The sequence below is a fragment of the Scleropages formosus genome, chromosome 7 (assembly GCF_900964775.1).
Source record: "Scleropages formosus chromosome 7, fSclFor1.1, whole genome shotgun sequence".
Taxonomy (NCBI): Eukaryota; Metazoa; Chordata; class Actinopteri; order Osteoglossiformes; family Osteoglossidae; genus Scleropages; species Scleropages formosus.
The window spans coordinates 8640790-8657097 of NC_041812.1; the positions used below are offsets into that span (position 1 = coordinate 8640790).

Genomic DNA, 16308 nt, shown 5'->3' on the forward strand with positions numbered 1-16308 from the left:
GGTTCTGAAAATGTGTGTGTGTGTGTGAAAACTGATGGGTGGAATAACAGCTAACATAGCGAGATCATCTCAAAATGACAAGGCAGTCCAGTTTCTCCCATCAAGGTAATCCTCATTCTGGATTTTCCACACAGCGTAACCCGCAATTTTGCATTTCCACTAAATGTAACTAGTGTGTCCATCAGTTACTGTAAGTGCTATCACAAGAGTTCCGGCAATCTGCTGTCTTGCGTAACACTTTTTTGTGCTGAAGGAGACATCGTCACCTCATTGTTTCGCCCCATGGTGAATCCCGTTTCAGCGCAATATCACAACAAATACGTGCAGCATCCCCACGAGAAGCACTCAGACTGTTAGAGACAGAAATTGAAGAATCCCGTGAAAAGTGATTGGAAGGTCTTGCCGGAAAAAACTGAAAGGGGGACACAAAAAAGACTGAGTTCAATTTAACAAAAATATTTATTTAACAAAGATAAAACAAACCGTAAAACTGCCTGCACAAATAGGAAGTAGAAAAATTCTGTGAAACAATCCGTCTTTGAGTAACACACAAAAAGGGTCAAAGACACTGAGAAACAACTGAAAAAGCCTGATAAACGTAAAAAATTAACAATCCGACTGGATGAGATTGCCAAAGTAAGCCGTTATCGTCTTTAACTTGTTGTTCAGAAAGTTCTGCTCCACCTCCACTTTGCCTCCAGGTCCTGCAAGGGAGGCGATCTGTACGACAGGTAAGAGAAGAACACATTATGGTCATTTCGTGGGTCTTTCCATTGCAGTTCACAGATGCACTGGTCCTTCTGGGGCCGACTGGTACCCGGCTGGGTGGTTAGAACCACTGCGAGTCAGACAAGTTATAGGTTCAGTCTCCACAGCCACTCTCTACTGTACCTTTCAGTAATTCACTCATGTAATCTTGAGTGGAAGCCACATTCTCAGCAATATTTTTGTCTAAGGTGAAGATCATTCCTCTGACCATTTCTAAAATCAATGTGATCATAACTGCACTCTATTGCTTTTTAAAACAGTTTAAACAAAACACCATCATCCATTTAATTTGACACTTCTCCAAGCTCACACTGTGAGGTTAGTAAACTACTCACAATAACTGACATATTAATACAGCAGAGCAATTTCCACTGTATCAGTACAGGGTAAATACCTTGATTAAGGGAACCACAGCAGGAAGTGGGATTTGAACCCTTGTCCTTTGACTGCAAGGCAACAGTTCCAACCGCCACGCAACCTGCTGCCCCATTGTGTAGAAATGTGAGCAGAACATGGGGTTCAACATCTCTCTCATGGTACTACAGGGAAGCAGGGTTTCATATTCTACCCCAGGGAATTTTAACTAAGTTATGCTTTAAACACACACAAAAAACAAGTGTCTGGAAGGATGCTGGGTCTACCTCTGTTCACGATGACCAAAGTACACCATTAGAACTGAAGCTGGTTCTTCAGCCAACTTCCTCTTTCTTACAAGTCAGGCTGACGTCTAGTTACTCAGTTCACTGACTATCAGTCTTCAAACAAGGAAATGCTTTAAAAAAAATTCTTTGGGGGGGGGGGGAGACAACTCTAATGAAAGTCGCATGGAGCCTGTTATTACCCGCTGTGCTGTTCACTGCCTGCGCACACACCTGCAGCAGAGTGAGACTCGGTGCATGTGCTCACCTAATGGCCATTGCTTAGGGTTTGAGAAAGGAAAAGGGTGAGGGCTGCAGACTTCTCAAAAGCGCCACTGCTGTGGTTTCACTGAACAAAAACAGAACTCCAGCTCATAAAAGAAACCAGATGGGAGAAAATGGAAGGAAATTAAAATTATATTCAAGAAATGCAACAGGGGAGTCTGATACTAGAAACTTACTGAAACTTTGAAAAGTGACTGGGACGTTTCTTTTTAAAGAGTAAGCACAACTGGATGAGGAAATAGTTCAGAAATGGACTTTAAACCACCACCGACACTGGGCATCGCCAATGTTTCACCTCGGGTATGACGTTAAGGACTGCTTTCAGATGGGATTTTTTTCTTCTTTTTTTAAATCTCTGATCCAGTTTATGAAGTTTAAGAATGGCTGACCTGGACGTGAAGATCATGGGGCAAACGTGCGTCTAACCCAGCGTTCGGGTCCGTCCCGCTGGAAGCCGACTAGAACGGCCCAGGCGCCCAGCGTGCCGGTACCGTGCGAGCGCTGCTCAGCGTCGGTCACTCTGCAGCGTCTGCATTATCGCCCAGCGCGTTAATAAACACGATATTTTAGGAGTTTCCTGTCACGTGACTTCTTCTGGTTGAACGAGCGTTTCCTGGAAGCATGACGGCCCCAAATCAGACCCACGGCTGAAAGGCTTAATACAAGGTCATCCGCTCCGTCATCTCGTCAGCTTGACCTTCCTGTTCTCTCAACGTGACCCGAGCGGCACAGAACCGGTGAGGCAACGGGCTCTTTACCTCACAGAGCTTTATTTCACCAAACCGGCTGCTCCTTTACGCCCAGTGATCGCAGGTTCACCTAAAGAGTCAAATTCCCCACAAACTAAGGCGCTGAAAGCCGAGCGTCCAAATGTCCAAACCTCTACTATTACATGGGCCATTAAACACGTCACTTCCCCCAACATGCTCAGCTGCCCCACATACTGCTCCGCAAACACAAGGACGACAGCAATGGCAAGATTAGAAAACACTTTACACCGGCGATCAAAATGACTTTCAGGTGTGAGGGGCAGCCAGTTGAGAGAATCAGCAGATTCACTGCTTCATGGTAAAACACAGTGCAGAACACAGTGAGCGCTGGCAGTTTGCTACTGCGGAGACAGGCACCAGGCAGGGCTTGTCCTCGGTTGACATTCATATCTCAAACTTGATTTAAACTAGTTTAACTTCTTACCTTCCAGCCAAAAACTAATTTTTTTTAATCAGTCATGCAGATGTATATAAAATTAAGTGATATTTACTAAAACAAAACTTCAGGCATCACAGCAAAACATACCTAGTATCTTTGTAAAGAGGTGCACAGCGCCCTCACCAGGTTATGCCACAAAGTGTAACATCTAAAAAGTGCTTTATTATTATTACTATTACTATTAAATTCAGCCCAAAGTTACACTCGGCCTCCTGAACAAGGAAAATTGTTTAAAATAACACAAAATTCAACCCGAAACTGATAATCTCACCTGATCCATGTCCGCGTTCCGAGGAAGAAAATACACAATGTTTTCCGAAATTATTCTGGCCAAGCGGAAAATTTCAAACGTAACAAAGTTAAGGAACGCAGTGGCTCAAGTGCGTGTTTCATGTCGAGAAGGAAAGACACATGAGACGTGAAGACCTTGGTGAGAAAAATATTAAAAAAAATGTAAACCCCAGGAAACTTTACTGTCTACAAGTGTTACAACGAGCACTCCTCATAGCTGGTTACCGAAACAGAGGGACACGGGAGCGACCGCTCAGACTCACCCCCCACAGAGGCAATAATTATTCTACTGCTACAATAAAAACATCAGTAACAGCTCTACTTTTAATTCTGAACAAAAACCTGCCTACACGCAGCAGTTTTACACTGGTAAATAATCTGGGCCGGCAGAAGGATATCCATCGGGCGACATCATGGTCCTGATGTTGAAGACGTCTGCGTCGAGATAGTCGGGTCCACCCCATGGGGGGCTGAGGAACACCACGTCCCCCCGCAGCCGCGGCGCCACCTGCAGGAAGTCGCCCTGGATAAAGTCGATGCGGTCGGCCACTCCATACACCTCAGCGTTGTTGCGGGCGAGGCTCAGCCGCGGAGCATCGATGTCGATGGCCACCACTGCGGAGAGAGGAGGGAACAGCGATCATGAGCTGTCAACACTGTGTGTTCAACAGGAGGCTGTCAACTGACTCTGAATGCAAAACCAAGCTGTGGATCACAGCTCAGCTTTACATTTATCTGAAAGTTTTCTCCAAAGAAATTTACAATTACTTATCGAGGGGGGTAATTTTTACTAGAGCAATTTAGGGTAAGTACCTTGCTCAGGGGTCCTACAGCTAGAGATGGTATTCGAACCTATAACCTCAGGGTCCAAAGGCAGCAGCACTAAGCGCTATGCTATCAGTTCTCCTTTACCATGAAGCACACAAGAACACACCAAAAAACACAAACCTTTAAAAAAGAACAGATGAACCAGTGTGCGAAACAGTAAGTGAATCAGTTTCATTGGCTGTGGTCTAATGTGAAACAGTGGCCACTAAGTTAAACTTCGCCCACAGGAAGTAGCTGTACCTTGGTTGCCAGTCAGAGCGAACTGGATGGCGTTGCCCCCCACTCCGCAGAAAGCATCGATGACTAGAAGCGGACGGGAGCGGTCGTGGACGCGCTTGGCAATGTGCCGGGCGATTTTCTCTGGGGTGACGGAGAACCAGCCCTCTGTGGCAAGACACGGACACGTCGTGTGCGGGGAGGCTCACGCAGACAAAAGACACACAGCGCGTGCCCAGGAGCCAGGATTCTTACCGTGGTCCAGCTTAATGCCCTCATCGAACCTGGAGAAAAGGCGGTAGCGCTGGACCCAGTACTTAGCCAAGTCCGGATCGGCAGCGATCTCAGGGGGCATTTTGGCCGTTTTCTTTTTTTTCTTGGTCTTCTTCTTTCTGGGTGGGTTTGACGACTCTTCTGGAACACACAGACTCAACCTGTTATGCTCCCTTGCTCTGGTCATTTGTGTTCAACATACAGAGCAGGAAAAAACCGTATGCGGGTCATATTTTGCGGCGCCTGTACCAACCCTCGATGCCGGGCCCTGGTGGATCGGGCAGAAGGTAGTCCGGCACGTCCAAAGGAAGCAGTTCTCTCCCAGGTTCCACCTCTTGCTCCTCTTGCTCCTCATCCTCCTCCTTTCCTACATGGAGGAGATGCAGACAGCGGGACTCAGGGTCCCCTTGGGCTCCCGGTTCTGAGCTGCATGGAGTGTCGGTCTGTCCTTCCTCCTCCAAGCCCATTTCCTCCTCAAGGCTATCACCCAGAGGGTGTGACCCGGCCGGGACCCCGACAACACCTGTGTCAGGCTCTGCCTCCTTTTGAACCCGTTGCAAAAAATTCTTCACCTGAGGGTAAAAACACGGCTTCTGAAACAACCTAAATAAATGCCTAATTTCACTCACTCATGTGATCATCATTCGCCCGCCTGGTCGCCCTCCCTTTGTAACCAAAATGGGGCTAATAATTTTCACACTTTCAGCGTTTATAAAACAAGCCCTTTGGATGAGGTACAGAAGAACACCCACTACTTTAAAACAACACATTAATGTTTCTTTTTTCCCCCCAAAATCTCTGAACGGTCAGGTCTCACTTTGCTCAAGGATCTGCTCCTGGTGGGTGTCGCAATCTCGCCGTCCTCTGTGAAAAAGATGTGCTGGTTGCGCCGCCGAGGCTTCGACGCCCCTCCAACCCCGCGCCCTTGCCGTTCTCCTCGGTCGTGCTTCAGCTTCAGAAGCCTGCCAAACCTGCAAGATCCAGCCAACACAGTGATTACCTGCTGTTTTTATACATAGACTAGCAAAAAGGACAAACACCTCCTTACCTGGAATTCTGGCTACACTTGAGACCCAGCTTCTCCCAGGCCTCCTCTGCAGACAGACTTGCGGTCTCCTCCGCGTCCAGCTCGTGACTGCAGGTGTGACAGACCAACACGGAGAATCTCCCAGCCGTCACAGGGCCAGGCCCAGTCAAGGAACAACGTTGACATGGTGTATAAGGCTCCTACCTGCGTTTCAACTTTGCCTGTCGTATCTCCGGAGGTTTGTCATCTCCATCATCGTCGTCACCTGCCGACTCTCTCTCTGTAGGCTGCCGGCTCCTCTCCGAGTTACTTGCTCTTTGCTGGGAATCTGCAGGAGCAGCATCCGTTCATTCATTACCGATGAGAGAGTCATTCTCACAGCTCCTTATTGCCGCTGCAGGGGGTGAACCTTCCGAGCGAAGCAGTTAACAAGTTTCGGTGACAAGTAACTGAAAATTGTTGAGCTCCCTCCCAGAGGGCAACTCTCAACGTACAACAAGGGTCGGTAGGTATGCAGTTAACCACACTCAACCTCGAACTCTGGATGGACACGTAATGAAAGATACGTACATTTTTCATTTACCTGACACTGTTCTCCAAGGTATTTACAATTATTTACCTATTTGTTCAGATGGGTAATTTTTACTAGAGTAATTTTAGGCTAAGTACCTTGCTCAAAGGTACTACAGTCAGAGGGGAGAATCAAACTTGTGCCCTTTGGGTCCAAAGGCAGCAGCACTAACAACTACGCTACGAGCTGTCCCCTATCTGTACATTCATCCCTGTGCAGACCGGCCCTTCATGTATCAACACTATGCATGCTCCACCTTAATTTATCTGTAAGTGTAAAGTCCATTTTACCACTAACTTACAATCAATAAAAAGGTCAATAAAACAGATGTTCCGCAGTTTCGTTTCAACCAACTCACCGGTCAGGTTTTCCAAAAATCTCATTTACATGTATTCATTTAGCAGACGCTTTTCTCCAAAGCGACGAACATCTCAGCGAAAATTCAATTAGTGCATTACATTAAGAGAAAAAGACATGGCTGCGGACATGTGATTCTTAGGTAAACCTTGTTTGTTTCTTTCCACTTGGTGCACCGAGGTTCATCACACAAGTACGTGCACATAACTGAGGACAGACTAATCCTGATCACCTTTCTACAATTTTTTTTGTAAGGTACACAAACATTTACATACAATACAGGAGTAGCGGTGTGTAAAGGTTTATCTGGGGACGATCATGAAGTTACGGTACATGAACATTTACACCTTACATGAGCTTGAGAGATCTTGGGTGAAGTGAGTCTGGAAAAGGTGTGTTTTCAGACCCTTCTTGAATGTAGACAGAGTTTCAGCAGTTCTGAGTGACAGGGGGAGGTCATTCCACCACAACGGAGCCAGAAGTGAGAACCTCCATGCTTTACCTTTTGTGCGCGGGACCACCAAGTGAGCAGAAGTAGATGAGCAAAACGGTCTGGTTTGGGTGTAGCGGTTGATCAAGTCTTGTAAATAGCTAAGAGCAGTTCTATTGATGCATTTGTACGCAATAACCAGGGTCTTATCGTTATATTATTAACTCAGGCTCTAATGTATAGCTACATTAAATAAAAAATACTCAGCAAGAATATTTAAATATTTCTATTACTTTTGTGCAACATTAAAATTAAAACTAATGTAACAAACAGAAAATAAGAATACTATCTGCATAACCTCCTATACAGAGCTGGTTGACCGATTCATCCCGTAAACACGAGCCATGTCCACCGTGTTACCGATCACCACACGCGAGCTGTAAACACTGTGGAAGGGAGTTGGATTAAGGTGCTCTCACATTCCTATCCTTATTGGGTGCTTGTAACTGCCATCTACCAGGGTTAAATTTAAACTGAATTAAATAGACAAGTGAAGAAAATGTATTTAAAAATAAACTGGAAAAATTCAGTATAATTAAAAACTAGTAACATGGATGTTCACAACATGGGAAAGAGGCGCAGTGATAAAAAATAAATGTTTCTCCAATATCTTACTGGCAGCTCAAATCGATACCTCTGCTGAACCACTTGTCTTAGCATCTCTGATATACAGTTAACACAGGTTCTACGGCTTTGACCTGTGCTGTCTTTGTGCTCCTCTAACTGCCTTTGTTTACCATACTGACGGGTGTCAACATGAGCAGAGTGAGCAAAGGTGTGTGTCGTGAACCCGGACGCAGTGAGAGCTTCCTGGAAAAGCTCCTGCGGCAATTAAAGAACAAACAGCCCACTGTGGCATGCCACTCACCGGCAGGGCACGTGTGATTGCCGCTCGAGGCTGGTTGCCTCCGTGTGCCTCCATCACAAGGTTCGTTGCCGTAGAAACAGGGATCTCCCCCAAAGCCATCGTGGTTATGACCTGCTCCCCGCGACTCGCTTTCCTGCTGTGTCCCCAGGGTCTCCGAGCACTTTGATCGGAGGCTGAGTTGTCCAATGAGATCTGCAGCCTCGCCATCCACTGACCTTCCGCTCTCTAGCTCTGAGGTGTCCGGGGTTTTAGACTCACAACTCATGTCTTGACCTTCCTGCTGGGCCTCCACGCTGGCATCGTCCACCGTCCATCCCTGAGACGCCCAATATCTGAACTGCTCCCAGTAGTAGTGGTAGGTCTCTCTGTAGTGCAGCTCCCACCGACTGCTGCGATGTGGGCAGTCCCATGGTGCCACCTGCTGGCTGATGGAATCTTCTGGATGCTTCTCCAACCAGCCGTGCCATAGAAGTTCCTCGCCTTGGCGAGACCAGTATCTCTCCCAGCTTGCATTAGTCTCCGGGCTCTCCTCACCTCCTACGTCCTGAAGACTACAGGTTCCTCGCTCACAAACCCCCACAGAGATTTGGTTCTGCTCAGTCCCACCACCCTCAGACAGGTTCTTCTGTTCAACCCCACCCCCTTCACATAGCTCATTCCATTCAGTCCCAAACACATCAAAAGCACAGTTCTCAATTTCCTCCTCACTCTCGGGTCTTGTCGCCTGGGAACAAGCATTCTTCGGCTTCGCCCGTTTGACATGGCTGTCAGTTTTCACCTGTGTGAAAGATCCAGCAGTATGAGGAGGACAAGAAGAGACTGAGAAACACCCAGGTAGTTACACAGAACAGCGAGAGGTCTGGTAAACCAACGCAAACTCTGACTGACCACCAGCCTCCGTGAAGATGAGCTCCCAAACTCCACAGGCAGCCCCAGGCTGGCCATGAGGGCCGTCTCCTCGTCCCAGTCCTCTCGGGTGCTGACCGCAGTCTCCTCGTCCCAGTCCTCTTGTACGTCGACCACGGTCTCCTCCAGTTCCAGCCCTGCAGGCACAGCAGCAGCTGAATGGGGGGTTGGGGGTCATGGCAAGCAGGTATATTTACACCAGCATAACCTCACGAGAGTAATTTCAGAGCCATGCGAAACTGCAGTTTGGAATATTATGAAATACTGCACCCCCTTTCCGAAGAAAACAAACGCTCTAATACACCTTAATATTTTTTCCCCCCAATATGCTGGTTTGATACCTTGAAATGCGATTATTGTGCACCGTACCTTTAAACAACACACAATCTGTACTTCATATTTTATCCTTAAAAAGCAACGTGTCATTTTGATGAAGATTTTTAGTGCTTTGATTTCTGAATGTATAATTGCACGGTTTGATGATATGATTATGTAAATACCAGTGTACGGGTACAAGTGAGCTGTGTGTGTCTGATTTGTGATGCTGATGGGTGTTTTAAATTGAAGAAGTATGGAGGAGGGTGAGGTGGATGGGTGAGGGTGAAGACGAAGGGAGATGAACGAGAAGGGGATGATCATCATCAGCCTGGTACGCGGCTGAAGGGACGAGACCAAGTCCCGATGAGACTTTTTTTTCCATGATGATCCTACTGACTGTGTGACCCACCGTCTCTTCTTCCGCAGACAGACCTCCAGCCTCCGGACCGGTACAGGTCCCTGTCTCTGAGGAAGAGGAACGAGAAAGTGAACCGCTGGAGGATCACATCATCATCATCATTCAATTGACAGAACTTTCTACTGTTTTTGGAGACAAGAAGAAGAAGAGAACCCTGCTGCTGCACTCACTGAACGAAGGCTCTGGAGAGAACACAGCGGACGCAGTGAGCCGGGTCTCCGTCCGACTCCGAGTCCGAGACGCCGTCGTAGAGAAGCAGGAGCGCGTCCATCGTGGAGAGCCCGGACCTGCCGCTACGCATGGAGACACAGCGCGGAGGATCAAAAAAAGAGAAACGGACTTAACAACGGAACCCCGTCCGGTCACCACGTGCAGCCCTGCGTGTCACTCGTGAGCAGCGTAAACATTTCCCCCGCTTCACGGTCTCATCCCCACTTCCTGTCACACTAACGCGCATGCGTCGCCATGACGCAAACCACATGGGACAAACACAAACCTCGCCGACGATTGGCTCGCCATACGTTACGTCTTGACACGTGACCAGGAAGCAAACGGCCGGCAAAACCCGGAAGATAAATAAGTTCTTGTATTCGCAGCGACGCCCGCGACTTCTGCGCGTCTGTCTCGTTGTTGTAGTGCGCTTTGTCTTATATACTATCATGCGTGGATTCTCCAGGACCTGCAAGTTCACTGTAATAACTGAAAGCTGTCGGTAACAGTCTGAGGTTCACACTGACTGTGCTGTTTCTCAGAAACATTAGCCTAGGCTAGTAGCGCTGTGTGTGACTGAGTCTCGTCAGCTGCGCCGGTGCTGGCCAGGCAGAGAGTATGGAATAAAAAACAAGAGAGTGCGTCGTGGTGGAAGTAAACTAACTTGGTTATTGACAGCAATAACCTGTAGTAGAACGTTTAGCATTAAATTTCCTGTCGAGTCGGTTGCTCGTGCAGAGATCATGGGTTCGTCCCCAAGCACTGTGACTGTGTGTGTGGTCAATGAATTATGATGCCGGACTGGTTCGTCACACTAACTTCGCCGGTAATTTTACAAGCCTTTTGTATTTTCGGTGATTACACACATGATTCTGTAAGAGAACAAATTCGGTTAAATCTAGCTGTGTTGAGAGTGTGTGGTTCCAAAGGGGTAATGCCAGGGGGGGGGTGGTGTTCACCCAATATTTCAGCAGGTGTAATACGCCTACGGCGCCCCGCATTATTTCTAGTTCATTGAGAATTGTTACTAAATGTACTGTGATCCCCCATACCTGTGCAGTTCAAAGGTGAACAGCTCGCGCTTTGTTTGTACACCTCACGGTTATTGACCTCTAAGCCTTAGGACAGAACTTACTAGGGCATGGTTAAACATTGAAACGATGTGCGTGAACTGAAGGAGGGGAACACGCTGCATGGGGGAGGCTCTGCTGCCGCTTGACATGCCGTGGTGTCCGTGCCCACAGGAGCTGCTCAAGGCCGACCTCCATCGTCCAACCTGACGGCATGGCGGAAGGGGATGACTACCTCTCCGGTGTCCTCCACCTGCTGGGCCAGTGGATCGGACGAGACTCCTTGGATGATTACCTCAGCTACTTAGATTACCTGCTGTGGGTTTTCACCCCTTTGGCCATTGTCTTTATTCTGCCCCTCTTCATCCTGCTCTTCCTCTATCTTTCCATCTTGTTCCTCCATGTGTACAAGCGCAAGAACGAGCTCAGGGAGGCGTATTCCAATAACGTGTGGGATGGCGCACGGAAAACGCTGGCCACCCTGTGGGATGGACATGGTACTATATGGCACGGTAATGGCTGGGGCCCTCTAACTCTGTTTGTTATGTATTCTAAAAATAACCTTACACGGTTTCGTCTGAGCATATATTGGTACTTGCATGAACAGACCCTTATTACGTCGATAGTTGAATCATTTTTTTATGTAAGCTAACTCTAATTTACTGCTTTACACCCAAAGGATCTGTTTTGTTAAGTGTTGCTTTGAATTTTATACATAAAAAGCCTCAGTCTGAGCTTCTGTCAATGGTGTTAATACTTTTACTTTTTATGGCAAGTGCAGAGAGACATTGATCATGTTTGTGAAAGGAACCTGTCTGATTTTGTATGATTCCTACAGCGCAGAGTGAGATTGATAGATTATCTTGTAATAGTATTGTGGTTATAAAATGTGCTTTGTACAAGGGGACAGCTAGTAGGTAGAGCTATTGCCTTTGGACCCAAAGGTCGGAGGTTTGATACCCACCTCTGGCTGTAGTACCCCTGAGCGAGGTACCTACCCTAAAAAATTGCTCAAGTAACATTACCTAGCTGTATAAATGGGTAAATAATTGTGGCTAGGGGGTGTGGAGGCACAGCAGGTTTGGCCAGGGCCTGCTGTGTGGCGGGTCTGGGGTTTGAGCCTTGCTTGGGGTGCCTTGCGGCAGACTGACGTGCTGTCCGGGGTGCGTCCCCTCGCGCCCTGTGTTGCTGGGTTAAGCTCCAGCTCACTGCAACCCCACTCGGGACAAGCGGTTGTAGATACTTTGTGTGTGTGTAATTGTAGGTAGACTAACATCATAAGATGCTTTGGAGAAAACTGCCAGCTAAATTAATGAGTGTAAATGTATGCTGTAACCTGAACATTAAATTATCAGATAATATTTTGTATCCGAGTGCTTCCAGGAGTTTTTAACCTGAAAAATAAGTATGTCTTGTGGAGAAGCTTGTCCATGGACAACTACTGGGAGATTTTTTATTTTTTTTTTTTCCCCCCCGATAAAATTCATAATAGGTCAAGCTTTGACTCTAAATAGCATTTTAAAAAATTTCGTCCTGATTCTTCTCTCAACAGGTTATGAAATCCATGGCTTAGAGAAAATTCCAGAGAAAGGACCGGCATTGATAGTTTATTATCATGGAGCTATCCCCATTGACTATTATTACTTCTTAGCTAATGTAATTATTCACAAAGGAAGGACATGCCATTCTGTTGCTGACCACTTCCTGTTTAAAATTCCAGGTGAGGGAAATGTTGTTTTCATGTAAACATTAAAATTATGGTGGTGTATGTAAATGGATTGAATGGGAGCACAATGTGCGTATTTGTTATTTTGACCCTTTGGTCCTCCTGCCCCTAGGGTTCAAGCTGTTACTGGAAGTTTTCAGTGTGATGCATGGGCCACAAGGCGAGTGTGTTCGTGCACTGCGGGAGGGCCATCTCCTGGGCCTTTCTCCAGGTGGACTGCGGGAGGCGCTCTTTAGTGATGAAACTTACCCGCTGCTCTGGGGAAAGCGTCGTGGCTTTGCTCAGGTGGCCATTGACGCTGAGGCGGTGAGTGGGTGTCATATCGCTAATTATTCCCAGTACAACAAGTATCATGTAATAATATACTTTCAGTTTATTTTTATGTCGTAATCTTCCCAAAACATTGGAAGAAAGAGTAAAGGAAACAGCACAGAGAGATTGTTATAACTGGTATGTAGATCCTAGTATGAGAGAAGCCAGAAGGAAAAGGAGGAGAGCAAACAAAACTCCTGTGGTCCCCTCATATCTGTATGGTTAAAGGGATTAAACCGGAGAAAGAAAAACAGTCTCAGGAGTCCAAGGTCAGATGGTTAACACCCTGTCTGGGCATGACAGCATTATAAAGTTTTTTTTGAAAAGTTGCTTGCTTTTTTAAACCTTTTCTAGAACGGTCAGGTGCCTGTGCAGATGCTTGCTGCCTGGTCATCAAATGATCTTCAGTGGGTCAGGCAGTAAAAATAGTGAGGGTTTGCAGGCCCCGATGCATATGGTAGGTCTCCGCACGCAGAATGTAAGTGCCCACTGAATTTTAGTGAGTGACCTTGGATTCACTGGGTTTTAAGTGATGTGATGATATTATTATTGCTATGATATTGCACAAGTTTTTCCATCAATAATATATTACCGAAACAATACACTAATTTCTTCTCATTCAGCTGTTTGTTGATACATGTGTGGCATTTGTTTATTAGAACCTGGAATTAAGATTTTTTTTTTTAACTTTTTTCTTTTTTTCTTTTTTTTTTATATTTCAGCCCATTATTCCAATGTTTACACAAAACATCAGAGAGAGCTTCCGATACCTAGGAACTTGGAGTATGTTGACCAAGTGATTGGGTTTGAAATGGAGCATATTTTGTATTAATATGTTGCATTCACCCATTTCGTGTTTCAGGACAGACAGGATCTTTGCTTATGTGTGCGTGTTTGTGTCTAGAGCTGTCCCGATGGGTGTACGAGCGATTTCGCCTGCCGTTAGTGCTTCTCTACGGAGGTTTTCCTGTGAAGTTCCGAACTTACCTGGGAGATCCAATTCCGTATGATCCCAACCTGTCGGCAGCTGAATTGGCAGAGAAGGTAGCTCTCCAACTTGTTTTCTTGTTCTTGGTGCCTATATTTGACTTTTTTTTTTAAAAAAGAATTAATGTCAGAATGCTGCATTGTGTGTTGCATGCGTGATGATCATCGAACTGCCATGCAGTTGTGGGACGTAGGTGAGAGCACATGGTTCTTCCAGATAGCCCTGCATATGAGATCATGTGATTGCACATAGTGTTGCACAAGCAGTGGATCCCATTATTACTGCTCTCTGAGTGACTTTTCTCCTTTCCATAGGTACAGCAGGCTGTGCGTTCCCTCATTGATCAACACCAGCCCATACCTGGAAACATTCTTCGCGCCTTGCTGGAGCGGTTTTACAGAAGACCGAAAAAGGAATAGGGTCTTCTAATCCGTCTCTTCTTTTTTATGTAAACAATTTCTAACATTTTCCCAAAGTAGTAAGTATTAGGCCTGACTGCCAAGTCTTATTTCCCCTTATGGTCTCAGGAGCTCAGTTGAAGAACCATGAAAACTCAGTGAGAACTCTAAATGTGTGTTACTGTTAGATGTTACATGATCTGTACAGTGTGTAATTTCACAACAGTGTGCCTTACCAGCCTGTAGAGTGCCTTCTCACCTGGCACACAACCACTTGTTTAGCTGTGTGTCTTTAAAGGGATTTTATGTTTGTCCTTAAATGTGTTCTGCAAGAGTTTGTAAAAAAAAATATGCAAGAAAAAGTGCTCACGCTCCAGGGCTTAGTGTGGGGTGAGACCCGAAATGAGCGTAAGGATTGGGCCTCTATTCTGCACTGTAGATTTTGCTGTTTCAATCAACACTGCTTGGGGTGGCTGAGGACAGCGCCAGTAGCTCTGTGGTTCACTCCCTTCCTGAGCTGCACACATATAATGGGTTAACAAATGGGCAGCAGCTGGTATCCCTGTTGAAGAACTGGAGTGGTGGCCAAGAGCCTGAAGGTTCAAATCCCTCTGTGAGCTTTAGTGAACTGATGGTGAACAAGTAATAATACTATTATAAATATGTAGGATTTCCCCTAATATATAGTGGTGCATGCACATATTTATGATCCTTAATCTTGACTGCCACAATATACCACAACTGGAGGAAATATTTCATAGCAAGAATGTTTCCAAGTGAACAAAACCTTCCACATTTGATAGTCCTGTCTGTCACTGGAATTTTTAATACACAAGGCATGTTTCAGAGGCACAAAGAGCACATCTTTATTGAACTGATGTGCCATTTCACGTCTCTCCCTGGCAGTTTGTGTGTGCCCAGAGGGATTTGAACCAAATTAGGAAACATGCCGGCAAACAGAAGGTTTTTATTTGTTCGGAGTGCAGGTCCATGTGTGCTCTCATACTGTCACAGTGCACTGCGAGGCCTGTCCTTTAAGGTCAGTTTAACAGCCTTAACCATGATGATTGACATACAGTTTAAAAAAAAAGAAAAAAAGTGTTAAAGAACGGTGAGAAGGACCTCCCTGGTAAATTATTCCATCTGATGAATATTTTGTCTTGTGAGATGAACCTGTAGTTAATATCTTCTGTGTCTTTGTGCATGGAGAACTAAGACATCCTCTACTACCGTAATTAATCAAAGGGAAAGAAATGAAGTCATCTTATTTCTCAGACTGCCTTTTCCATCACCCAGAAACTGTGGTTGTGTTTCCCTGTTAATGTTACCGGAGAGGGTTTGCGATCAGAGTTTATATGAACCAAGCAAATAAATGGACTTCGCTGACGGAATGACCACAGTGTACTTTATTAAATTAATTTGGTACCTTGTGTAAGATCAAATAAAAATTTACAAAAATCCAATCTGTACAAAATTGTAATTGTTTTTCTATCGTTTTAGAATTAATTTTACAATAAAATTAAATTACCAATTAATTCCATTTTAAATTTGAAAGTTCAAACTCACAATGCAAAGTAATCAAAATGAAATAAAAAATAGACAAGATTTGTTTTTTGTTGTTTTGTATGATACATCACATACACCACACTAGTTAAATCTGGACCTTCATCAAGTTGCTCCAATCTAAAGGACACGCACCTTCCAGAACCGTAACTGTTCTGTTTACATTTGCATACATTTATGTACAGTTAGAAATATCTGTCACTACTGCAATGTTCAACTGCAAAATTAAATACAGGTACATTTGTACATTGAGCTGTCACCCTGTTCAGGAGTTACTGTGCACCTACTGGTAGGGGTGGGGCAGCTTAACAGAGGCATTGTAGGAACTTTCCTGCAGATACCCTCAAATCTGCTAGTTGAACGAATGTTCCTACATGCGGTGTGAACTTAATTGCAGAGTGTTGCTGTGGACCAATGGATGGCCCTGCCTGTCGCATTAATACATAGTACCATTCACTTTGACCAGGGCACTGTGACATGCTACGCTGCACGCCATTTGGAGAGCAGGAAGCGAGAGTGTGCTTCGCACGCTGCTGTGTGTCGGTTTGGGGCAGCGTGCTGCTACGCCGCGAGGCTCC

At 45.7% G+C, this 16308-nt stretch overlaps 2 protein-coding genes across 7 annotated transcripts; one reads left to right on the forward strand and one right to left on the reverse strand.

Annotated features, from left to right (window-relative positions):
- Positions 1-496: 496 nt before the first annotated feature.
- tgs1 (trimethylguanosine synthase 1) lies at positions 497-9902 on the reverse strand. Of its 4 annotated transcripts, none has more exons than XM_029253315.1 (13): positions 9634-9902; positions 9455-9510; positions 8710-8864; positions 7822-8599; positions 5740-5863; positions 5557-5643; positions 5326-5479; positions 4762-5080; positions 4491-4646; positions 4260-4403; positions 3590-3806; positions 3172-3250; positions 497-720 (listed from the first exon to the last, which is right to left on the reverse strand). In XM_029253315.1, exons 1-13 carry the CDS (start codon positions 9762-9764, stop codon positions 607-609), a joined length of 2514 nt encoding a protein of 837 aa, XP_029109148.1. In that variant the 5' UTR covers positions 9765-9902; the 3' UTR covers positions 497-606. The 4 variants fall into 4 exon arrangements, with proteins under 4 accessions (XP_029109148.1, XP_029109147.1, XP_029109146.1 ...); XM_029253314.1 differs by having other exon boundaries at positions 4491-4649; XM_029253313.1 differs by having other exon boundaries at positions 4762-5101.
- Positions 9903-10045: 143 nt separating this feature from the next.
- Positions 10046-15549, forward strand: LOC108937785 (transmembrane protein 68-like). Of its 3 annotated transcripts, none has more exons than XM_018757942.2 (7): positions 10046-10155; positions 10918-11255; positions 12296-12463; positions 12582-12775; positions 13504-13564; positions 13686-13825; positions 14084-15549. In XM_018757942.2, exons 2-7 carry the CDS (start codon positions 10958-10960, stop codon positions 14186-14188), a joined length of 966 nt encoding a protein of 321 aa, XP_018613458.2. In that variant the 5' UTR covers positions 10046-10155; positions 10918-10957; the 3' UTR covers positions 14189-15549. The 3 variants fall into 3 exon arrangements, with proteins under 3 accessions (XP_018613458.2, XP_018613457.2, XP_029109574.1); XM_018757941.2 differs by lacking the exon at positions 10046-10155 and adding an exon at positions 10401-10499; XM_029253741.1 differs by lacking the exon at positions 10046-10155 and having other exon boundaries at positions 10675-11255.
- The last annotated feature ends 759 nt before the right edge of the window (positions 15550-16308 follow it).